This window comes from Lycorma delicatula, chromosome 3, assembly GCF_047948215.1.
Source record: "Lycorma delicatula isolate Av1 chromosome 3, ASM4794821v1, whole genome shotgun sequence".
Lineage (NCBI taxonomy): Eukaryota > Metazoa > Arthropoda > Insecta > Hemiptera > Fulgoridae > Lycorma > Lycorma delicatula.
In genome coordinates, this window is record NC_134457.1 from 42,615,077 (window position 1) to 42,642,938 (window position 27,862).

A 27,862-nucleotide genomic window follows, 5' to 3' on the forward strand; every position below is an offset into this window, starting at 1 on the left:
ATATAAAATTATGTGCAGAAAATAGTTTTCGATAAAAACTTCTGAATTGTGAATTATTTTGTTGACAATTGTCAACAAAATAATAATAATAAACTGTAATAAATAATTGGTATTTTACCTTAACATTAATTCGTGTTTGTATTTAAATAATTAATATGGACTTTTAATCTATATGATGTATTATGTATTACGTTCTGATCAAAATAAAATATTTATTCATATCAATTAGTGGGTTGATGTACAAATATCCTATTCGTTTTCTCTTGATTCATAATACTTGCTACACGACAACTCCTCCTGTGCTGAACATAGGGAAAATAATATTGTTCTTATTAGTTTCAAATTCATGAACTAACAACATTTACATTTCAGTAAGTTTGATATACTTATTTAAAACAATTTTTTCGGCTCAATGAAGAAGACAACGGGTAACCACTAATTTCCTTCCTTGTTGAACCTAATATGGTACGCTTGTTAATCTCATTTTTTCTGGACTCATGAAAAGGTCATTTATAACTATTTCGTTTAGGCGACTAACAGGCTGTCACAAAAAAGCGTGCGCGAGCTTCACAGAAGTTGTATCATATTTTGAGGGCGTATTCTTCACATCACAATGATGAAATAAAAATCTAATAAGTATAGATATGGAAACGCTTTGTTTTCGAGTAGGAAATATATATTTTCTAGCCATATATCTTTGGCTAGCAAAGAGTTCATCCGTGTATCTTCTCTAAAAATTAAATAATTCTACATTAAAACTCTACGTACACAAATTATCAAATAAAATTAATAGTTTTATATGAAATCTTACGCAGAAAATTTAAAAAGTTATCCCACAACTATATATCTAGTAATTTCTGAGAAATTTTATTATAAAACCCAAAAAATCGGACTCGAAAAGCACATTATTTTTTAGGTTTAGCGTAAATTTACTTTGTTAAATTACCGATAACCAAATAAAACTTTAAGACAAAATTTGTAAATAATTACGTTCCAGGGATATTTTAAAGCATTAGTGTGCACGCCACCGGGTTGGTCTAGCGGTGAAGTCGTCATCGCAAATCAGCTGATTTCGAAGTCGAGAGTTCTAAGGTTCAATTCCTAGTAAGGGCAGTTATTTTTATACGAATTTGAATACCAGAACGTGGATACCGGTGTTCTTTGGTGGTTGGGTTTCAATTAACGACACATCTCAGGAGTGGTGGACCTGAGACTGTACAAGACCACCCATCATTTACATTCTTTCATACATATCATCTTCATTCATCCTCTGAAGTAATACCTTACGGTAGTTTGGAAGTCTAAAAAGAGAAAAAATAGCATTAGAGTATGCTCAAACATTGTGTTATCATATTACCTACTGTTCTTTTTTCTTTTAACTCCTTCTTTTTCACTTTGGGTTTAGTGGATGTAGATCTGACATGAAAATAAATACATACACCGTTTAGTAGGAAGAAAACCGTTATGAAACGCTTGTCATTTTCAGTCATAAACATTTAAATAGCATCGAATTTATTTTAAAGTATTTTGACACATATTTCTAGTTAATATGGAATATACTGGATTTTTCGGATGAAGAAAGAAAGTACACCAGAAGAAAATTGAGAGAATAAGAAAAACGGATGAACACAGAGATTAAAGAAATATGGAAAAATCAAAACAAGTAAAAAAAAAGATACAAATAATTTTAAAAAAATACAAAAATATATTCGATTACATATAAAAAATTATTTTTTAAAAAAGCTTTTATTTAACTAATATTAATATTAACATTAATAAAAAAAGGAAACAAATTAGAAAAACCCTCTTTCGAAAAGATTGTTATAAAAACTGCGCCACGCTTTTATTTAACTAAATACTTTCATTACTTTAAATTTTAAAATTTAATAATTATTACATTTATTTATTAGATATTTATATAATTTATTTTTTACTTTTCAGTGCATATTTGTTAATATATTATATTTTTTGGTTTAAAAATCTCAATATGATTTAATTCTTATTTTTTACTTTCTAGAGGGTTTTTCTAATTTGTTTCCTTTTTTTATTAATGTTAATATTAATATTAGTTAAATAAAAGCTTTTTTAAAAAATAATTTTTTATATGTAATCAAATATATTTTTGTAATTTTTTTTTGTATTTTTTTAAGACTAAAAATAAAAGCTTTTAAAAAAGTAAAAATATTTATTTTTACACATCGAAGTTACATACGTGTACCAAATTTCAATCATTTTCATACGATAGATCAAAAGACATAGTAGCAGTTGCAAGATTTCATTATTCCTAAAGCGAGTTAAATAAAAGCTTTTAAAAGGAAATGATATTTATGTAGCCCGTAGTAAACCGCTTCGAATTAAAACAAATATATATATTTTTAAACGGTCTTTAAAAATATAATTTATTGTAACTTTTGGAAATTATTAAACTCATCCTATGATTTTATATCGTAAATAGTAAATTAATTTTCAATTTTTTGCAATATAAGATGAAAATGGCTACACCACAAATCACCCAAAGTGGATCTTATAACAATTAAACAATTTAAAAACAAAGTTTTATACTGACAATTTGAAAACTAAATCAGTTTCATTTACCATGATTTTCATTGACTATAAGAAAACAAAATAATTATTAACTATTGTTCGACGCAAACTAATAATAATAAAAAAATAAATGATAAAATATGTACATAAAATAAATAGATGTAACGAAATGAAACCGGAAATTGAAAAAAAAGGTTATAAAAAATACAGCATTAAATCTTGTAGACAAAGATCATAAGAAAAAAACCAACGGCAACCGCTCAACCGGCCGGCCAACAACTATAGCCCACCAGAATCTTGCAGAACGCAATTCATTTCAAGGACACGTAATGGAACGCAGCAAGAATACTGAAATAGTATGGGATAGAATTCTTTTTCCCCCGAAAGCAGTAAATGTCACTCTAAACTGCGCAACACTGTAATAGCTCTTTCAGTTATATAGCGTATACAGTCGGTCGTCTCTTTAAGTCGATTAATAAATAATGTAAATTAACGGTGGCTATACGTAAGAACTAATTTCTACCGGTTGGAAAAGAAGTTATATAAATAATATGAGCGAATCACAAAATTACTTAGATTCTTTTTTAAATTTTTATGCTGATAAAAAAATAAACAAATAAAAGAAGAATAAACGTGTTTTCTTTTAAAAGTCAACATATCAACTTCTGTTAAGCGTACGTCATTTCTCCAACACATAATATAATATAATATATATACAGTACCTCTAGAATTACAACTTTTAAAGGTTACTTTAAATTCTATAACGAATGAATCAGACTTAACAATGACAATATCCATGATAAATATTCATGTTACGTGTACAAACAATTGTCTACATTAAGTAAACACAATATAATAACACGCAAAATAAAAATCGTACTCGAAAAAAATACAATTTATTTTACTAGCTATTATAATAAACAAAGAGGTAATGAGTCAAGATGGTCTCAAATTTGATTCCCGCAGATAATTAATATATTTTTGGAATCAAGGATCGATACATCGAGATAAGACATGCGATTTTCTTCCGTTATCCTTCCGCTAGTTGTTATCAATGAATTAATAATTGATGATTTTCAGTACTTTTACAATGCTATACTTCTATAGCAATTAAAGATACACGTATTCAAAGAGAAAGAGAAAATATTGTATTAAGAGACTATGCGAATATTTGTTGATGCGCGTATTGACATGTTTCTACTTGTTCGCTTCGCGAATGCGTTGATTGATGCTTGACAAATGATCGTTTCTTTTTTTGTGTTTTTTACTTACCCGATCTCACATTGATAGCTGTATGTAAAGTTCCTATTGTTACCGTATTCCTGTGTTTTTTTTTTCTCCGTAATGGATATTCCCTATAATATACTTCGTCTGTACAAAATAAGTCATGAAAAAATATTTATGTTCGTACGTTCCAAAATTACGGTATTTTGTCAACAAATAAATTATGTAACTGTGGATTCGAAACGGTTTTAAAGAGTTCGGTTAACCGAGAACTATTACGTGTTAACAAAACGAAATGCGGAGTTGACGATCAGCTACATCTGAATGCAAAGTAGCGAGGTTCCAAACTAAGTCTGGACCAAATATAAAAAAATATTACAAATATGCTATTTATGTATTCGTTTAGTTTTGAAATGTTATCGGGTAAATTCTGTGTACGTGAACTAGAAATTAACCATGTCTACGGCGATTACCTGCTGGAGATATGTGCGAATAAACTTTTAAATAATAACCATGTCATGATGGTAAGAGAATGATTGCTGAAATTGATAAATTTATGCTCGTTAAAAGAAATTACGTCGTCGGGAGAGTACCGCGAGAGCGGTGGTTTTCGGTAGGAACTTCCTGACCGAAGTATAGATTCGTTACTCACAATAATAATCGATTTCATCGCAAGGGTTCATAAATTATTCCAGTTCGGTGGCCGGTCTATATCGGGATACGAAATTTGATCCGTAATTATGTACACGACATTGTTAACCGCTCTTAAAATCTTAGAGATCCAATTACTGGATATCCATTATATAAATAACAACCCTATTACTGTATATCCAGACTGTTGTAACGCTGTAGGAAATAGCAAAAAATAAACTTCGTCGAAAAAGTGACTGTGAGAAATGTTTTAGATAGCTCCTTGTGCGAATTTTTCTGGCACCATAAATAAGTAGTGTCGAAATCCGTTCCAGAACAATATGGAAGACATTGCCGCTTTTTGGCCTGGAGAATAAGTCACTGGTTGAATAAATATGACTTTCATATTAATAATTTATTTTTTTTACATGTATTTCAGTTATAATATACGTTATGTGAAAAAGTAAAATATATAATTAAAATATATTAAATTTTTAGAATAGAAAATATTGATTTACGTATCTCTGGAAAGGGCAAGTCCAAGCGTGAACTGGACTTCGTGAATTGAGAATGTCAATGAGTGATTACGAGAAACCGCTTTTTTGCAACCCATGGCGATGCATGAGAAAAATATTAATAGATCGGCTACCTGCCGAAACTGCCGGGATATTAAAGAATGTCCTTAAAACATTTTCAATTTTTTATTTTAGTGGAATTATTGATATTATTATTTTTCCACAAAATGATGCCGTTAAAAAATGGTAAAATCGTAAAGGATGTGACATATTTTAACCGTTAGGTTTAAGTTCATGTTTTCTATCGTTCGTATGCCGTATTGTTATGCACGGGGAAGTAAAAATTTCATCAATAATTACGAAGAAGCGTCCTTATTAATTGTACGTACCGCTCAAAAAAAGGATAATTAGTGTTAGCAAGCAACAAATTACAGTAACCCAGGTCAGTAACTTCTGTTCCGGAAGGAAGTGTAGAGATAAAAAAAAGAACAGGTAAGGAAAGCAACGATTAAAATTTACAAAAGACTTAATCGAGGAAATAAGTGTTTTGAGGTACTTATCTTTTCTGTTTAATCTATTACTTTATAAAAAATTTAACTGAATAGGAAAATATAGGGAAAAGACAAAAGCATAAAATCAGTCACCATAAAACAACAATATCAAAAAAAATTCATTTTACGAAATACAGGTAGCAGCACTTTGCTAAAAACAAAATACAATCCTGTAGTTCATACGCTACTGTAGAATAAAGGATTCACACAATCAGGGACGTGAAGCACATTAAAATTTTTGTGACGAGAATTCACATAAAATAAAAAAAGTATACAGTATAATCCTTAGCTATATCAAATATCAAATATTACAACAGCTCTTAACTTTTAAAAACCTTTATTTAGTAGATTCTTTTCTCATTTCCAGTTGGTAATTAAAGTAGTTATGCTAATTTAAATGTTATACTAATGAGGAATGAAGTGGTTTTTGAACGCCTACTGAATAAATTTAATACTGTAAATCAGCACGCCAAATTAATTAAAAAATTATATTCCGCCCTGTTATATTGGGCCCATCATTTTCTTGATCGAGAGAACTTGCCGTTTATTTAACACCATAAATTTCAAAAAAAATAAACCCTAAAAGGATGCCACTTGTACTTCAGACTATTTTTTTTTTTCAGCCAAACCATAAAAAAAGATTCACACAGGTAGCAAATTAATTTATTCCTTCCTACAGGGAAATGATGCATCGAAAACCACGTCTTGGTATCAGTATGAAAAAAAATTTAAATATTTATAATTAAAATATAAAAAAATACTTAATAAGATTTATTTCTGTTTACATTAGATGTATACAGTCAATATCTGTTACAAACCTTATTAATTCGTAATCGTTGGCTATAATTATAAATGTATTATTATTATTATGTTCATGGGCACACTCGGTATATATTGCATAATTTAGAGGATCTCGTGAGATAAACCAACAGGCTTACGTTAGATCGTCTGTGTGTGATCTCTAGGCTATTATCACGCACCCAGCAATAGCGCATTAATAATTATTAATAGGGATTTGGAATGCTTTACCACAATTATCGATAAGTAGACGTATTTATCTCTAAAATTAGATCTATTTTCAAATAAACATATATATTTTAAATTGTAATAGTTAACTTTTCCTTTAATTACACGAAAATTAAAAATATATAAAACAACTTTTAGAAAAACACTACGAAATATTATTACAAAAAAAATGATGAAATGCATGATTTTTGGCGTGCGCCAGTTAATTCATCATCTTATAAATATGTATTGTTTATGTGTTGGTGCACCATTTTAATTAACATTTGGGGAAAAATTATTAAACATATATTTATCAAATTTGATATCATATATATATATATATATATATATAGGGAATGGGTTCTATACTAAAGGTTTATAAAAATCAGAAAAGAGCGAAGGGTAGTTGTACTTTAAATTATGACAAGGGAAAACAAATTCAGAACATCAAACAAAAGGAATGGGATGAGCCCTTGCACTTTGGAACTCATGAAAATTATTTCGATAGAGATACAATCCGTGGTGAATCTGATTTTAATAAAATTTTAGTAATAGTATTACGTTATTATAAACTTCCTCCTTCTACCTTTCCACTTCAGAAGTTTAAAAAAAATTAATCTTACGTTCAATTTTTAAAATAGGTCGACATTTGAAACTAGAAATTAATTCAAATAAATGTTTAATAACCGAATAGGGAGCAGCCATCCTGTTTACCCGACGGTTAGGTTCGGGAATGCTAGCCTGAAACCTGGTGTCCAGGAATGATAAGGGTGGAACGCATTTCTTTATGATAGTAAAATATGGACAATAGGAAAAGAATACAGAGTTTTGAAATATGGTGTTATAGAAAACTGTAAAAAATTAGATGCAATACTAAAGTCGAAAGAAAGTGAAGCGGTTTACAGAAGTATAAGGGAGGACAGAATTTTGTCGCAGAATCCAGTTTTACGTGAAGAGCTAAGACCAAAAGCCATACAATAAGTAAATCAAGTTTAGTTGTATGGGTTGTAGGAGGATGTACAGAAGGTAAATACTGTAAGGAATACAAAGATTTGAATAAATAAAATAGATAAGTTAAGATATCAAAAATAGTTAATATGTTTAGGTTACAAGATTAAGAATAAAACGGAATGACAAATACCATCAAAGCGATCAAAATTGGGGAACGAGAAAAGAAAGACGGTCATTACAAATAGATTAAAAGTATTCTATATATGTTTATTTATTAGGATTAAAAAAACGGTACGGTTATGGTTATCCGAGCAACCTCTAAAAAAATTGTTTTGCGTCTTTTTTTGGTAGGACAAAACCCTAAACTATATGAAATTTTATCAATACTTTGTTGCAGTAATGCTATAATAATAGTAGGGGGGAAATCCGGCAAAGACTTCCATAACTTTTTAAAAAATTAAATGGCATCAGGGGATTGTATTTAAGTCATTATAAAACTTTTTATAAAAATTGGTTCACTCGGTTTGAAATTAATAAGCGAAAGGTTAATTGAATAAAAAACAACAAAAGGTTAGGTATACTGTTCCGTATCACTGAATAAAATTGTTCTAATGCATAATCAAAGTGACATATTTATCCAATGTAATCATCTAATTAATATAAGAATCAAAGTTTCAGCCCAGAAACAAAAAATAAAAAGGGATATTTTACCTCCATCCTTTAATTGGGGATTGAATAAAATCAAATACCATCAGAAAATATCTTAGTTACCTAATGAGCATTAAATTAATTATTTGAAAGGAATCTATCTTTGGATAAACGTTTGTGATGCAGGATCCATGAGATTCATATTTTTCTGTCACTTTGATCGAATGCGACCAAGATTAAATTTCATGAATGACTCATGTACAGAAATCAGGCTAAGTTTCATCCGAATCTATCAAAACAGTGTGGATGTATCAAACAAAAATACAACTCAACATACATCCAAATGGAAGAACATAAATCCTTTCGGAATTGTTCATCCCTATAATTGGCTAAAGCAATGGAAAAAGGAAGGGAGGTGAGTAAATCACGAAACCTCACGACCTGTAACTGCTCCAAGATTCAAAACTTGACCGACTAACACACCTTCACCGATATAGTGCTCTCGTTCAGTATAACTAAACAGCCGGAGAAGTAAAAATGTGTGCCGTATTCAAATCAAAAAGGTTAAATATTATGTCGTCACTAATTTCATAAATGTTATGATTGCAACAGCCGATCAGTTCATACACAAAAAAGAAGGAACAAAGTCGAAACACATCAATGGATTTCAGCACATTAGGAAAAAATATGTAAGCAGTAGCAGCAATGTAAACTGATTACAGTTTTTAGTAAAAGAACATAGGAAAATGGTAATTTTGTTACTCAAAAAGCGGAAATTAATGTGGTTTATCAGATGACAAATTCTCGTAGGATTATCAAACTGATTTCGTTTGCAACAAAATCGAATCGTGTTGTTTCGATTTGATGCGCTATAATAAAACACTAAGCTTATTATTATTAAATATTTATTACGGCTACATACATTCTCATCTGATATATATTATCTCTTGAGGCCCTCAAAAAATCAAATCAAGTTTTAAAAATACAAAAATAGGTCATCAAATCATAGTTCGGTACCCATAAATATGAATCGTGGTAAACCGAAAATAGAAAAAAATATAAATGTTAACTTATCCTGACGTTTACATTTATGAATGTGCTCTTATCAAACCAGATATACCTACACTGCTTGACTAAAACTTCTACACAATGCATCCATCGGCTTACGAGAAAGGGCCTTATTATTCTTTGATTGACATTTTCAGTAAACTACCAAACTGTTTAAAAAATCATACCACCAATTTATTTTAAATAAAATTAGAATATTTTTTTACTAAAACATGGATGAATTATTAAATAACAGTACTATATAAATTTATATAATTATATACAAATAATATTCTTTAAAGCCTTCTAAATGACTGCGTAGATATTTTTTTTAATTTACTAACTTTGTGTATTTACTTTACTGTTATTTCATATTTTTAAATTTATTTAAGTAATATGCGAATCGTATGTATTTTTTTAATTTTCTAATTAATTGTATATTTACGATACAGTTCTTTCAAACTTTTACCATGGTTTTCCTTGATCCAACCAGGTGCAAAAAGTACTTCAACTGTTCCGTGTTTAGGTAGATTCCATAAGAAAGCTACCTATTTAAATGGGTATCATGATTCGACTTCCGGAAAATTTCGACATATCTTCGCGTTTCACATCCCCCATACTAAAAACCACCATCAGTCCAAAAGTTCATAAATATATACACATATTTCACTTTCTTTTGGACACGATAACTGCTGTAATTTTGCACCAATTACTTTCAAATCGATACATAAAATAGAACCCCCAAAAATCTCGGTCGAGTTCGTTAATGGGCAAAATCGGACCTGGGCGGGCATTTTCAAAAAAACAAATTATCGCTATAACTTTCTTATTAAGTAAAATATTGAATTCGTTTTAAAGTTCCTACTATTTTTTGGATGAGAGCCAAAAACGTATCTAAGTAAATTTTTCGGATATCACCAACCATTGGCCTAGGGGGCGGATAAAATGGGGTTTCTTAGACAAAAAAAAAACATACCTTTCTTAATAGGCATAGTATCGAATCAGTTTAAAGTGGTTGTTAGTCCTCTAAACATTACATAAAAATTTTGGCTGAAATGATTTTTGATATGACCAACCCTTACGGCTTCCCATATGCTAAATATATGAAACATTTTTACATATGAAACCATTGTCGAATTGAGTGAATTTGAAGTGAACGCATTTAAACTGCCGTGACTTAGTACTGCGTTTTTTGCAAGTGACAATATTTCATACGGGTAATGTAAGCTTATTGTACTTTCAAATCATCTTCTAAACATCACTGTTGTTATACATGTTTTTAAATAAAACGTTTTGAAAACATTGCCTTTTTTTATCAATACAAAGAAACAAACCTAATCCTCAAATAGGTGTGTTGTCTAGCAGTTCAGGAAAAATCATAAGAAGTCTTGATAAATTGCACAATAATTTGTAGACTAATGAGAAAACATAGTCCCCATAAAACATGGAAAGTAATCTTTGATACGAGCTCGTACAATCCGAGTTCACCTACCCCTACTTTGCCCCGGTGAAAACTACCTCCGACTTCCGGCGTGCCGAAAGGAATTTTTTTATCCATGTAGTCGCATTTTCTACTCACTCTTAAATGATCTACGTAATATATTATTACGTACTCATCAGAGTAATAAACGATTTATTTACTTCATAATGTTTCATTATGAATTGTACATTTTTATAATTTACATGCAATCCCGTAAAAAAGGTAAACAATTTTCATAATCCGGAGGTATCAAAAATTTTATGCGTTTTGACCAGTTCGACTGCATAAAATTATATACATATATATATATATATATATATATATATATATATAATTTTATCTTATATAATTATTTATGTAATAATTTTATATAAATTATAAATAATTATTTTTTATTAATAATCTATTTCGATCAATTAAATTATCTACGATTGTAATAATAAATACATATTAATTATAATTCATGCGTATTAATAGCTTATTGTAATTATCTATAATAATGCTGTAATAATCTTCAGCAATGCAATTGACATAAGCTTTTATAGGTGGGTAGACACCGTATACGTGCATAATTAATGCACATTCACTCACGCCCGTATTATTTATACTTTCAAACTGGTGAAAATGAACCAAGTTGAATAAAATAATAACGTAATTTAAATACACACATAAAAAGTAAATAAATATATGTATAAAAACTCATATTATAGTTTTTCCTAGACTATAAATGGTTGGTCATTATTTATATCGACATTCGTTTAATCAAAGTTAAAAATAATTAACCTTGAACTATGAGATACGTTAGTTATAAAATATAAAAGAAAAGGAAAATTTACATCATTTACGTGACATTTACAACATTATACAGAAAAAAATTATCGCTAAGTAGCTACTATTATAAAAACTTTGTATTAATATACCATATCTATAAAATAGTTAATAGGTTTGTTTTGACGAGAAAATTTTATGGTTCTTAATAATTACATGATATATATGCGAGTACGTACAGAGAGTGAGTCACGGAAATCTTACGAGTTTGAAAGCAAGATAAGTTGGCAACCCTGACGTGTAGGCGGGAATCGAAATGGCTGCATACCAGATGCATTTCAGTAACAATGGGGCAGGGACTGTTGAACACTTTACGTTCGTTGTGGAAACTTATTTTTTAATAACAGCGATTCGGTTGTGACTACACATAGATTATCCCGTCGATATTTCAATATTCCACATCATGGTGCCCCTTCATAGCCGCAATATGATAAAGCTGACGTTAAAAAATTTCCTAATTACTTATTCTGCAACGAAAAACAAACCGCCAGGTCTTATCCAATTAGTGAGAACTTTTTCAAACATTGAGAGTCAACCAGGTTATGATGAGGAGCCCTAAAGGCTCAACCAGAAAGTATGCTGCAGCTCTTCCTTTATTCTGATCAGTATCAAATGAATTTTACAGATGGATTTGAACTTCCATCCGTATAAAATGATGGTGGTGCAAATTCTAAGTGAGCGTGGTGACAAAGCAAGTCGGGTGACGTTTTGAGTAAATTCTTTTAACTTGTTTTTCAATAGAATGGTCCTGATAATAAGTAACTAAGCACATTTTCAATTATCGAGTACGATGAACAATCATAATTTTCGTTACTGGCCAGACACGAATATTTTCACAGTCCATATGTAACTGTTTTATGTGCTAAGGGGAGTTTTAGAAATCATTGGCCTTTATTTCATCGAAGTGGTAATAGTCAATCCTGACCGGTTTACAACGATGTTAACATTTCCTTGCAACTGAACCGCTTTGTCATGAGGATCGACTTCAATGTAGCGTAGTTTCAGGAGGATAGAGCAACAAGAAACCGCACTGCCAGAGCACCTACGGCGGTGGTTCAAGAGAGATATTTTCAGGGGACGAGATTTCTTAAGGAGGAATCGTTGCATAGCCCGGCGCGTTCTCCAAAGATGTCAGTTTGCGACCGTTTTCTCTGAGGATATCTAAAGTCTAGAGTGTTCATTAGTAGAGCAAATAATATTAACGAACCCAAATCCTCTAAACTAGAAGAAATTACAGCAATCCCAGACAACATCCGAGTGCAGCGACGCGAAATGTACGGGACAGACTATAGTAATTATAGAAAATGATGAAGGACACTTATCTGATATGTTATTTAAAAAATGAGGTTATGCCAATAAATAACACTATATTTACTGTAACTGTACATTAAAACATAAGAAAATTATATTTTCTATTTTTTATATATTTTTTTTTAAATCACCCGTTACTTAACCTGTACAAAAAAAAAATATTAATAATTTATACGGAATCTATGAATTTAAAACGGCTAATATTATGTAATGGTGAATTAACATTATATAATAATAATAACTACAATCAATTTGTAAGAGTTGGCAACACTGAATAATCCACCTCTTTCATAAATTGCTACAAACTTACTGTGATACGAACATCTATCCGTAATATCTACACGTAAACTCCTACGTTTAATGAATATGAATATGAAAAAATGTACAAGATATAAAAATCACTTTTTATCTTATGAAACAATATATTACGTCATCAAATTAATTATCAATATAAAAAATCAAATATTCTAGTTGTTTAGAACTCAAAAACCTACACAAATGACTAGATTTCAGTTTAGATACTAGGTATTCAGTTTAAAAATATATATATATATATGAAAAGCCATTTCAACTTTTCCTATAAAGCCGTGAAGATAGATGCCTACTACTTCTACAGTCAGGAGTAATCCATACCTCCAGTTAATATGCGATTAAACAGTCTATTATTCACCAGATTAATCTCACGGTAATTTTTAATTCTAGGACTGGGCGAAATAATTATTTAAGAAATTATTACCTCATGTCTAGTGGATCGTTAATTCAGCACACACTTAAAAATTAAATCGATCAACGTAAATTATATTACAGATATTGATAGCTTCTCTCTAGATTGAACATTTTCTGATCTTCTCGAGTTTGTGGGATGATCAATTTGCGCGTCTACATCTTAACTACTACGGTATATTGTAAAATATATTTAAGGACTTTTAGTCTTAAAGAAAAATAAAACTATTTTTTTCAATTAACTTTTTCACAATTTATTTAAAAATAAAGCCCGTAACATTCTCACAATTTATTTAAAAAGTAAAGCCCCGTCTAAAAAGACAATGGACATACTCGTATTCAATTTTTCTGTTTGGTTTTTGATAGGCTTATACGAATAATTTGACGTCAAAAAAGTGATGGAAATTCCGAAATTCTTGATATTAACTTAGCATAAATTACACCCGGAATGTAATTGTAGAAGAACAAATTACGTTTATGAAGAAAAAACAATGTGTCCTGAATACCTTATCCATAACCCAGAGTACATTGTAGCCCCAAAAGACCGAGTCGTACAATCCTTTTATAAAGAGTTACACACATCTAGAAGCTATCAAAAGAACGTATATCTTCTAAGATCAAGGTACTTTCTAGACATAGGTCATCAATTTTACCTATACCTTCCACAGTAAAAGACATGTTTACTCCGGATGGGTAACGAACAAATTACTCAAAAACAGATCGACTTAAATATCTTGCAGTAAAAACGGATTTTCCGAACATCCTCCGGTGTAAAAGGTTCAGATGTAAGAAAATGATTTTGAGGAACAAATATTAAAAATATCATTAGAATCAAATTATATAAGAAAAAACTCTTTTTTTTTTAATGAACCAGTTCTTCTGAATGAGGTGTGAAACAATTTTCTAAAATAAGAGATATCAAAACTTTTGATCGAAAGAAAAATATTTATACGGAGAAGTGCTGTACTGAAGACACTTTTTTTTAATCTTTGGTATACATGAATATAACATTTAAGAACAGAATTAAAATAAATATTTTCAAAAAACTTAATTACGAATTTTTTAAATTGTTGATAACTGCATTGTATATTTTGTTCACGTGTTAGGAAAGTAAAAAATTAAAATTAAAAAAGATAATATTCTTACTAATAATAAACGAAAAATTAATCAAATAAAAAATATAAAGCAATATTTTGCATTATTAATAGTTACTTTTCGATTAAAATACTGAAACTTTATAGTTCATAAAGCATATTACACTTAATGAAGGATATACAATAGTACTTCCTTAAAGAATTTTCAAGGTACAAAAAAAACAACTATTATAACAAATTCGTGATCTAAACTAACTTTTACTGCATTTATAAAAAAATCAAGGCGAAACTGATGTTGTTTATTATAATCATAATAAGAGATTGCACTACAAATAAAAAAAAAAAAACAACAATATATTACACAACGACGGAATAATTTAATTAAGTTTATTCATGACAAGATATATTATATCCTTAATTTCCTTAATGTTAATATTACGTGATAAAAACCACGTAGTGCTAAACATAATATAAGTACAAACGCAAAGAAAAATCTGCATGTATATTGTATTGTAGAATACCTGAATGAGTTCATAAAATTATATTTATACCTTCAATGCTTTTAACATTGAAAGCGAAGAGTACAACTTATCAGCCTCAACTATTACGAAATGTTTATAAAAACTGTATTAAAAAATTAATTGCTTCTAACATTTCCAGTCATTGAATTCGTGTCGTCTAAACGAAAAGTTGTAAATTTTTTTAAAAAACAATTCTCAACTTCCCGTTCAGTTCTTAACACTTCCTTTCATCTAGAGGGACATGCACTTAAAAAACTGTTGAAGAATTCAACGCAGAAACTAAATCTTCAGACTGTCATATTAAAATCAGAAATCGTTCAAACAGCAACGAAAATTTTCTCACAAGATTAATTTCATATTGTAATTATCATATTGGTAAACTATTGAAAAGAATTATCTAAAGAAATTAGGTACATAATTCAAATGTACAATGTTCTTTACCGCTTTCCCTAGGAAAATATGAGAAAGGACGATTCTTTATTAATGCTTCAGCATCAAGTACAGTAAAACTACAACTTTCGCTTAATTATTTTATTGCACTTTGATGGTTAGAAAGATTTAATATTGCTTAAATAAAAAATAAAAAAATAAATTGTTAATAGAGGTGTCTTAGAAATTATATGTATTAGGAATTTTTAAAAAACGAGAGGAAAGATGAAATAGACATAACATATAAAGCTTAATAGTTAAACTAAAGTAATAGGATTACGTAATATTACGTTTAGATAAAACTGGAGTTGAAATATAACTGCTGAATGGTTCCGAAAATGCCTAAGAATAAAAATATCTTAAATTATGAATTGCATCGGAAAATGCTATAAAATTTGGGGGTTTATATTTTTTTTTAAAATGAAGTTGGCCGCCCCATAACAGAAAAATGATGATTTCAAACGTATTAATAAGATATTTCTAATACTCACAAAACGAGGGAACGTCTGACATTTAAATGTATTTTTTCTTGTTTAACAGATCTTAATAGTGGCAGAGTTAAGTTAAGGTGAGCACCTTTTTCTTCTTAGCCTCAGGAACCACCGTAAGGTATTACTTCAGAGGATGAATGAGGAAGATATTGTAACAAGACCGTGTAGCGAAACTGAGTAACGGATTTCTACCGATTAAGAAGAAAATATAATAATAGAGGATCCAGAAAGGGCTAAAAGAAATTCTTCTAGTAAAAGTAACAGCTCCATTTACCAATGGTCCTTTGTAATACTGCCTACTAACACAATAAACATTTGTTTGTACCGTGAGAAGAGTTACCGGACCAAGGTTTGGAATGCATGGGAACAAAAGGGCTCGGTCGATCGTTTTCAAGCTTCGAATTTGGTCCGGTCCGGCAGTTAAAGAGGACAGAAGTACAAATACTCCCGAGAAGACCAGTTAAAAATCAGTTCTGCGAACCAGTCTAGTGAGACGACGCTAGACTTGTTCTCTGAACTGACGATGTCAGTTAGTTAGTTAGTTAGTCAGTCCTCGCAGACGAGAGTCTGCGATGCGAATCTGTGAGACGTCAGTCAACGGGAGCATTCTGCGTGGAGTGAAGGAGTGAATTTCCAGTGATAATTAACTTCGATACGATTAAGGTGACGCCACGAGTAATTCCAGTAAACAAGAAATACTGCTGATGAGTTATTGTAAGATTATAAGTGAAAGAAATAATGTACTAAATTTCATTCATAAACTTGTGGAGTAGTTTTATTTCTGTACAACAAAGGTATTTGCAGTAAAGAACTTTATATTTGTCTTATCTATTGTACTATTGTTATTAATACAAGACTAATGGTTAGTGTTAAGACTAGCAGTCATTTTATACCTTTTGTCAATGGGACTGAATTCTGGTTTTTACTATTTATTTATCTACTTCTAAATAAATCCTGACGATTATTCCAAATTCTGTTTTGTATATATTTCCTGCTTATTGACATATTGACATGATTATTTGGTTGTTACTGACATGTAATATTATTATTTTTACTATAATTTCGATTATTATTGTGGTTGTGATTACTATGATTAATATTTGTTTATTATCTATTTTTCATTAATTGTTTTATTACTGTCGCTTACCATTGTCATTATTATTGATTTGTCTTGTTTTACTTATGTTTTTAAACCAATAAACTGTAATAATATAAACATTCTAAATTATCAATTTCTCAATAACCTGATCGAGCCGCGAACTCGCGACAATATGTATGAATGTAAATGAAATGTAGTCCTGTACAATCAAGGGTCGACCGTTCCTAAGATGTGTGGTTAATTGAAACCCAACCAACCAAGAACACAGGTATCCACGATCTAGTATTCAAATTCGTATAGAATTAACTGCGATTACTAGGATTTGAACCTTAGAACTCTCGACTTCGAAATCAGCTGATTTGAGTTGGCGAGTTAACCACTAGACCAACCCGGTGGGTCAATGTATGTAGATGAGCACCTATATACTCACGAAACTCGTGGGAGTTAATATTAAATTATTAGTGATTAGGAAAACCCTGATAATAATAGAAACTTTACGCTGGACAGCGTAAAATTCCAGTTAGGTTAAAAAAAAAAAACATAAATAGATGAGGAGACTAATTTTCTTTAATTGATAACGTTTTTGAAAAATTATTTGAATAATACAAAGAAATTACGTAGATCATTAGAAAATAACATAACATTAATAAAATAATATGCTACATTAGTTTTACCGTAATTATGATGCTACTATTTAAGCATCAAACTAATCCGCAATGATACAGCGCACCAAGCAACAGTTTGTTATTTACAAGATAATTTTACATTTTAAATATAACTCGTTACTTCGTTTATTTTCATAAAAAATGTATAGATTCTTATTACTTTTACCGTTAATTCGTTTCCATGATTTACAACTTAATAAAAATAAAAGCCTCAGATAAACCCTACTATTTAATTAATAATAATCTGACTTTATAAGAAGTATAGAGTTTTGCGTATTAATAAAACCAATACAATATTATGAACTTTCAGTTTTTAAATTACAGTACGAGTTAATCTCAACTGTTTGTTTGACAAACAATGTAATATTAAAAATTATTACAATGTAATTAAAAATTATTCTCCTTTAAGTTACTGTGATATTATAATTTTCTTAAGCGAGATAATTATAACGGCTGGAAAAAGGCCAAAATAACATTAAAGAACTGACTGACGAGTAAAGAGAAGAGAACATTGTAGATTCACTTCGTTTCTAACGTAGAGTTTTACAGAGATCACTCGTCGTAACCTACGTAGAGTACTGGATCACTGGCTAAATGCCGGTCGGTTATTAAAACTACGTACGGGCTTTGGGACAAACCGCGTCTGCATCGGCGACATAAATAAAACAAGCCAGACGGGCTCGACTCGACTTTCCAGTTGCCCTTGAGGGAGTCTTCAAAGTCGACATACACACAACAGTGGGCGTGCACATTAAATACCAACTGTAAACAACAAACCTTATTCATTACGTCATCCATTATATTACTTTTAAAAAAATCTTTACTTAATTAGGAACTGTAATAATTTTTTATTGAATTTTTTTCCATTGTAAATTCTAAGTGGGTGTTTAAAAAAATGTTATAGATTTAGTTTAATTTATATATCCGTGCTAAATTTAATTTTCACTCTTATCACAAAATATAATCAAATTTTAACTACTAATTAAAAATGTATAAATTTCATAGCCTCTCTTTTGACATGACATAAATTTATATTTGCATGTACGAGTAAATATAAATTTGCATATTATATTTCTGTTAATGGCATTTATTAGCCCGGAAACGGCGACTGGAGTAATACTAAAATTTTTTCCCCTCAAATTTGTACTGTTTATCCAGTATCATAAGACATACACAATTTTTTAGAATGTCAAAAAAAGGAACCACCTTAACAATCATTAACAAACATAAAAATCTAAAATTTCGATTGTTAAACAGGTGAACAGTAGATTCAGAAGGAATTAGTAAACATATGTCAAATATAAATATAAAAACAACCCTTAAACTAACTAATAAATAATAATAACAAGGTCATTCAGTAGAAAAGGGAAATAATTTGGTAACTGATTCATCATACAAACATAGCTTTAAAATCTAGTTACAAATAGCAAAAAATTACGCCCAGATTTCAGTTTCCTCGGTAAAATGAGGTCATACTGAAATTTTTAAGACGTTATATAAGGGGTAAACCTGACGGTTTATTATGGTTTTGACCTGAAATATCGAATAAAACAGGTCTCAGAATTGTATCTTCTGTAGTTCTCACATCCAACGTAAAACAAAAATCTTTTTTTTTACATTTGAATAATTTTGTTAAAATACCTAATAAATGCGTGAATTTTATTATTTAAGCTTGTATACAGAATTTAATTCTGAGAAAACTGATGTAGTAATCTACGAAAGAAAATAAAAACCAACTTATTAAAAACAAAACTGGACAAAACTTAATAGAAAAAATGTTATGAATTGATAAAAATTAAAAACAGCTGTTTTTAATAAAATAATTTTAGACCTATGAAAAGTGTATAAGAGCGAGCTGTATTTTGATTATCGTTGTTATAGCCAGCTATTAAAAATCAGCCTAATTAACCCCACCCACTATTCAAATCAACCTGAATTTAACGTTCTGAAAAAAATTTTTTTTTATTAGAAAATAAAAATTTTACGTATAGAGGTATATATATTACTCTACGGATCATCGAAATATCTGTTTACAGAGATTCCTGGAAGTTGTTGACCAAACTTAAAGGACTAATACATGATAATCTACTTTAGGACATCAACTAATTTAAGGTATCAAAATAAACAAAAAAAGTTCACACGGTCAAATGTCCTATCTCATTTCATTTTTCAAAATGGCAACTAATTATTATTTCTAATTCAATTAATGAAGGAAGTGAAAACAGGGATAAAATTGTCATACTGCGTAACTTTTACAATCCATTTTAATTTCATAAACCATACTTATCTGTTTATCAATTAATTTAACAAATCAGATGTAATTTTATTCATAATAAAAGACTTAATGTTTTATCTAATTCAACATAATTCGGTAACTAATGTTTACGGAACTATTAATAATTTAAAAATTTAAATGGACGCCATTATGAAATTTTTAAAGGCCAAATTTGTTCAAACTTATTTATTTTATTATGGATGTTATATATGAACTCAAAATTTCATTAAATTATTTCAATCCGTTCTTAAGAAAAAAAATTTTATTGGAGAAATAAAATGGTGTGTAGAGGGAAAATAAAGCGAGACAGGGCATTTGTCCAAATGAACTGTTTTGTTTGTTTTGATATTTTGAATCGATCTTAAGTTTGGCGAACGCCTCCTCTGATAACTTTTATAAATAATAATTGGCCATTTCGAATAATAGTTTTCTTTTGATGTTACAAATACTAAGTAATCCTTTCATCATCTACCAGTTGATCTCAATCTACATTATATCCAACCATACTTAACATTTACTATTATCATCACTACTACTACTACCACTACCACCACCACCACAACCACTGCTGCTACTACTACTGTGAATGGGTTTGCAAACATAGATGAGGACAACCAGAGATGGTTTCTTTCGCCAAAGAAAACGATTTGATATCAAATGGATGCATGCATATGTAATAAAGGAAAGTGTCTAGAGAAGGTCGTAGGGGAAAAAAGAGGATGAATAGAAACCAGGTGACGTCACTTCTACTCACCATGTCTCAATATATATCATTCGGTATTTGAATAAAGATACGAACAGCTAAAATTTTAGTGAAATAAACTACGGATATTAACTGAGAGAAAGGAGAGAGAGAATGAGAGAAATACATAATACATGAACAAAATTTGTCACATGTAATATAGAAATTAGGTTCAAAATATGTTAATAGAAGAAAGTAATACAACTTCCACAAGTAAAAACAAGTCATTGAAAGCAACGAAAATAATAACGAAAAATCAAAATCATGTTGCTATCATTTCCTGAGAATAGCACAAAACTTAAAATTTAATATTATTCACAAATAGTATTGAAACTATTATGACCTTACTTTCTCATTTATTAATCATTTTGATGATCTGAATAAACAGTCATAAAATTAACAAAAAAATAAAATTTTTGAATTGCATCATGTATTACGTTATCTCAAATATAAAAATGATAGTATTTGAAACATTATCACAAAAATAATTTTATTTTAAAAGTAAAACTGTATCTATCTGGAAAGACTGAAATACTATTTCCAACCTATTTATCTACTCGTTTAAAAATTAAAAAAAAATAAGAAATTCAACCAAAAATTTGAAAATATAAAAAATTATAAGTTCTAATTTTTAGAACCTATAAAGAACCTGTAGTGAGCTGATCAATTATTCTAAAAAAACAGCTTTAAACTAAAAAAAAATAATAATAAATTTAAGTCAAACGAATGGAAAAATAATTGGTTAACAGAATTTGTATTTTCATGGGTCGAGTAGATATTTTTTCAAACCCTGAGATCACTTAGAAAAAAATACTTATACTCTTAGATATATTACTCATTAAATAAATATTTAAAAATATAAGAATTAATTAAAGGGGAAGAGTTCTTTCGTGAATTTATTCAAAATTGTTTAAATTTTATAATTCTAAGATACTTGAGACAAGTATTATATTTTCTTAAAAAAATAAAAAACCTACGAGATATTTTCACTAGTTTGTACTAGGACCGTACGCAGAGTTCTCGGCCAGGCAGAGAAAATACAAGATTTTTACGAAATTTTAATTTTATTTTTCAACATACTCACATAGAAATTCGGTACATCTAGACCAACGACTTCCAAATTTTTAATACCTTCAATATGATGTAAATTGTCCAACTCTGCAAAATAAGCGATTGTCTCAGCTTTAAACTAATCAGTGAATTTGCGTCCACCGAACTATTTCTTTAAATTTGTAGAAAAGAAAATAATCGCTTTTGGCTAATTCCGGGGAATATGATGCAAGAAGCACTTTGTAATGTAGGTTAGCAGGAAAACTCTGAGACGTGTGTGCAGGCACATTATGGTAGTGAAAGGACACTTTCTTTTTAGTCAGAAACGTTTAGCATGAATAACATCATTTAATTGACCCAGTGGTTAAGAATAATTCACCAGACGATGGTCCTGCCTTTTTCCAGGTATTCTACGAGCTCCACACTACGAGAATCTCGAATAACCGTAACTATGATTTTTCTTGCAGTTGGAATAGTTTTCGTTTTCTTTGGACCACTTTCATCTACTCTCTTTGGTATCCACTTTCACGTTCGTTGTGTGATCTCTAGCATGAATTGGTGAATCCTTGTTCATCTACTGTTATAAAAATTATCGAAGAAACTCTGCAGAATCGCAGGTAAATTTGAAACGCAACCTTCCAGAAACACTCTCGACTGTTAACAAAAGTTGTACAGATTGAGCGGAACACTTTTTCATACCCGAGAAATGGGTAAAACGTAGTGGATACGGTCTAGTGAGAAGTTTACGCTGTCATAAATCTTTCGTACCTTCAGTCGGCGATCATTTAATACGGGATTGTGGATTACTTTTTTTACGAAACCGAAATGATTTTTTTTATTAGTCCACTACAGAGATTGAAAAATTTTAAAGTTTATGAAAAAATATCTGGCTAACACAATTCTAATCAAACTGGCAATATTTAATACTTTTCACACCTATGTCAAAAAAGATCTTCATTTCATCCCAAGTAGTGATCTCACACTGAAAATGGATCATTTTTGGTTAGCAGGATTTCAGTTTCACTGTTGAACTATTATTTAAAAGGCGCTGTATACCAACAATAAAATAGCTGTGATAAGGAGGGTCACAGGACCGAGGTCTATTCAACCGGTAGAAAAAATATCTCCAAATTAATCCGGGCAGGAGTAGGAGGTAACTGGACATAACCTTTACGGCTGTGTGAGAATATAGAACGACGATACTACAACACAAAGGCAAGGACAACGAGGTAGCGAGGGGGTGATGACAGCAGCCTCCTATGGAGTCGTCGTTCGTCCGGGCTTTCTGGGATGGGGGGCAACGATGAGACACGAGGACTCCGTCGCCCTCAAGCTAATTAAGATCGAGACTTTGCTAGGGCCCCCTCGGGGGACCCGGTTAGAAGCAGGCAGCTGTTAAAAGTCCAACACCCGGTGTGGACCTCTTTGTGGGGTACTCAGATTGGAGGCATGGAATCAAGATCGAGTCCCGGCCCCTAGGGTGGGGTTCAGGAACGACATAATCAGGTCTGAATACCTTGCCTTAGGGGTTAGAGGTAGGCACTGAAACGATCCGTTAGAGTGGACAATCCCGTGGGCTGTGCTTATGCTTCGCGGTGAATCCAACCTAGGAGGGTAGGGAATCAATATAAAAAAAAGCTGTGAAAAATAATAATTGGAAGCCATTTTAGTTAGGTTATCTTATCATAACCTGATAATTTAACGACAAATATTTTTTTTTCAATTTCCCTTAAAATAATATGTAATAGCCCTATTTAAACGTTTTAATTGCCTCCCCTCGAATGCTTGGATTGTGGTGTGTAATACCAAAAATTAACTGTTCGAGATGCAAAAATCTGCTGAAGTTCATTTTTCTGTTTACCCAATTGTTGAAAATTTATTCAAGGAATTGCATATTTTATTTACACACGACTAATGTAAACATTTAAATGAAACATCTCTAATTCTCGGGAAAATGCCATTAGATTTTTCAATAATTTAATAGAATTAAAATGAGTTACACACAAATTACCGTAAAATATTTTATGATGATAAATTTAATCGTTTTGATATTTAAAAGCCAAATAGAGCGGCGACCTTCATACGTACGGAATTTTCTAACACAAATTTTAATACAAAAAAAAATTCAACTATTATAAAAAAACTATCATAAATATACAAGAAATAGATAATGAAATAGTTTTAATTCAAAGAAGAATCTTTCATTAAACTATAATTATCCACGAATAAAGACAATAAAAGGAAGTTATCAGTGCCTTTTAACGTAGTTCAATAAGATTTATAATACTCGTAAATAAATTAAAATAAACTATACTAGACTACGTGTCAACTTGCACGGGTTTATGTATAAATAATTTTTTCCTAGTAATAAAACACATTTAAGCAAGAATAATAAATAATAATTAATAAATGTTACGAATAAATATAATAAAAATAACTAGAAAGCATCAAAGATTGTTTTTGGGGAATTACAATTTTGGAGATCTAAAAATAAGAACGATAATAAAATTATAATTAAATAAAAACGTTACCTTCCACACGTAGGCTAAGCACAATGCAACAAATTTTCTAAGAATTAATTAATAATATATCATTATATTGTATTATGTAATATGTAATTATCAACTTTTTTTTTTGTAGAAATAATTTTATTCCTCATATAATGAAAGCAGTACAAATACGTAACGCTTTCAAAGTATATTCAAAAATACATTATAAAATATCTTACTCAAACGTTATGATTAATTATAAAAATATAATGTTTACAAAGTAATATAATACATTAAACGAATAAAAAATAATTTAACTTACAGCTACTAATAAAAACATTAAACAAGCGTATTATGTTATTTAATATATTAACCATTTGAGGTACGTGCATACACAATTACACTGAAATAAAAAATTAATTATATACCCCTGTAATACAGAGCATTTGAAAAATCGAGAGAGCTCAAAATTTGTCTCGAAGCCCAAAGCGGTTAGTATCACTCAATAACAACCCGGCTTAGGCCATCATCAACCCGGCTTAGGTCGTTTAGTTATCATCGAGCACTGTAGGGGTCCACAACATGATTTACAGTCAAAGCGTTTTTTAAAAGTATAGAACTTCACCGTCACTTTAGTTCATAACGACACGATTACGTGTCGTCAGCACATGCAATTAATATACTATACGGAATTCTGAGGAAACGATTCAAGAAACAGTAAAAGAAACCTGTAACCAGGTTTGGTACGAACTGTTCAAATGAGAACCAACATCTACATGGTTCGAGCTCATATCAAGAATATTTTGTTGCCTTTTAGACTCTTGATCTGTTAGCAGACGATTTCTTCGTGAGGGGTCACTATAACGGAGATATTGAAAGCCGAGTTTCAACAGCAGATAACCCAAATTACTACTGAAATATAAGATCGAACTGTAGAAGATATAAAAAATAAAATTGCAACTATTTGAGCAATTGGTGGGGTTCTTATGTAAAATATCATCTTCAAAAAATAAATTTTGGGTATGTTAGTTCCAAGTAACATATTGTTTACTACTAGATTTTTTTTTAAATATTATCAAATGTTATCTTAGGAATATTTACATTTAAAAATTTTTACTACAGGGAATGGAACTATAATTTCTTTAAATATTACAAATTATGATTAAAAAAAGGTAAGTTAAAAACTATGAAATAAATTTTACATAAGTTTGAAAATAAAATATTGATAAACCTAGCAATGTGAATGTAAAGCATGAGGATACATGTTTGTCTTAGAAAAATATTATTTCATAAAGTAGTCGTACACAAAAGAATTTCTAATAACAAAGAGAATATTTATACAAATTATAATATAATACCAGTGTATAAAAGAATATTATATCTTACATTTATATTTTTAGACTGACACCGAAAAAATCACTAAACTTTATAGTACCCATTTTTTTTTTTTTAATTTTTTTTTATAATACCTCCGAAACTACAACTTATATAAATAAAGTCATTTATTCTGACCGGTATATAATATATTATATAGATCACATCATTAAAGGAGAAATTATAAATATAAAAACCTAAATTATAACATGATTAATATCCATATAAATTATTTAAATTAAATACAATATGTATTGTTAAATTGTTAACAATACTTTAATATCGTTATTTTATTACGTTAATTATTAATTTAATTTTAATTATATACCAATAATTTAATTATTATGCATTGTTATAGTATTAATGTACACTTTATATACATAATTTTTTCTCGTAAATACATTAACTAACCTAAAAAAAAAATAAAAAAAGAGTAAGCTATGCTTTATAAAAACAAAAACTTAGTACAACAAAATATACAAAATAAATCTTTCAATTCGTACAGTAATTATTCTAACAAAACAAACTTTTTGAAATAAATTATGAAATTCATTAATTGAAAGTAATCAAAAACTTAAAATTTAAAAAAAAAAAGTCCTCAACTTAACTTTTTTTACATTAATAAATATTAAGTTACATATATTTAGAAGCATCTAACAAAACACCAACCTAGACATTGATTACTTTTTTGTCCAGTTCCACAGTAAAAAAAAGACGATGAATATGCTATAAATATGGAAGTAAGAAATTTAATAATAGATTTAAATAATGAAAAGAATGAGTGGCGTCAGTTTTTATGAAAAATTAATCGAATTTTACCTTTTTAACCGATGAAAAGTGGTTTTATGACAAGCTGGTAAAACACCGCCACAGCACAAATAGTACATTAAAAAAAAAAGTAATATAGTTTTTTTATTATTTCATCTTTAAACATTTCAACTAATGAAATTTAGGAATAGATCGTAAATATGTATCTAGAACGGAGTAATATGATCTTTCCACAAAAAAAGATAAGCCTAGCATTACCCAAAATTCGTTTGCGAGAGAAATTGAAAAGAAAAAATCTTTATAATCACCGCTTAAATAATACTATTTAATATGAATGGAAATGAAACTACGGAAGAGATATCGGCAACATTTAATCAAAATATATTTTTTTTAAGTGGCTCTAAAGGAAGTGTTCACAGACGTTTCTGTCTTATTTTGGGAGACGAAATAGTCATAAAGGGTAATATATTTTTTTTTTAATATTAACATTTATTCTATTTATTTTTAAGTACACCGATTTTTAAACAAATGAAAATTAAAAAAGCCTACCATTATATTATAATTGAGGTAAATTCAATCAATAAATGGTTTTAAATATCGATTACATCCTACACTGTTAAAGCAACACAATAAAACAAGAGATCAATATTAAAAATTAAAAAACACGGCTGCCAAAAAAAAATTGCCTTTAATGTAGGATAATTACTATTACAAGATAATTAAAGAGCGAGCGGGTGAAAATTTTGTATATAATATTTTTATATAGTATAATTTTATTTTTCTAATTTTTTAATGTATATATGCAGCCTATGACACTCCCGGTAACATAAGGTTTCCAACGCGGGGTCATACATCTAAATCGGTCCAGTCGTTGAGCTGCTACGGAGGAATAAACAAACATACATATATAAGTACACCCTAAATACATTACACTCCTTTTTCGGCAGTCGTGTAATAAGACAGATCGAAATTAATCTCTAAAAAATAGAATATTTTCCTTTAATTTTGAATTTTTTTATATGAAATCAAAAAATAATAAGAAAAAATAATTAAAGGCAATTTTATTGTTTTTGTTAAAATATCAACTTAATTTGTCATGAATTAAATAAACATTTTAAATCTAAAAACAAAATCTGATATGGACACCACAAGATACCTATATAAATTACATTTTATGTAAATTATATTTTCCTTATACGCCTATTAAATTACATATCCACTTTTTTTTTTTTTAAATGAAAAGTACATAAAATTTTATTTCATTAATAACTTCTGCTATTTTTTTCATTATTTTTTTTTTTTTAATTGTTATTATTGAATTATTATTTATTGTAATTTTTTTTACAATCAGAGATTAATAATTATTAATAAACCAATATATTTAAATTTAAAAAAAAGAAATGACGTC

At 29.3% G+C, this 27,862-nt stretch overlaps 1 protein-coding gene across 2 annotated transcripts in view; it reads right to left on the bottom strand.

Moving 5' to 3' along the window:
* Positions 1-27,862, bottom strand: part of heca (hdc homolog, cell cycle regulator) — a 550,635-nt gene that overhangs the window by 442,502 nt on the left and 80,271 nt on the right. Inside the window, exon 3 of one of the 2 annotated variants that reach the window (XM_075358855.1) lies at positions 20,565-20,611. The exons of the other annotated variant lie outside the window; for it this stretch is intronic. Within the exon in view, the coding sequence (XP_075214970.1) occupies positions 20,565-20,611 (47 nt within the window). The remainder of the gene's footprint in view (positions 1-20,564; positions 20,612-27,862) is intronic. 2 annotated transcript variants of the gene reach the window in all.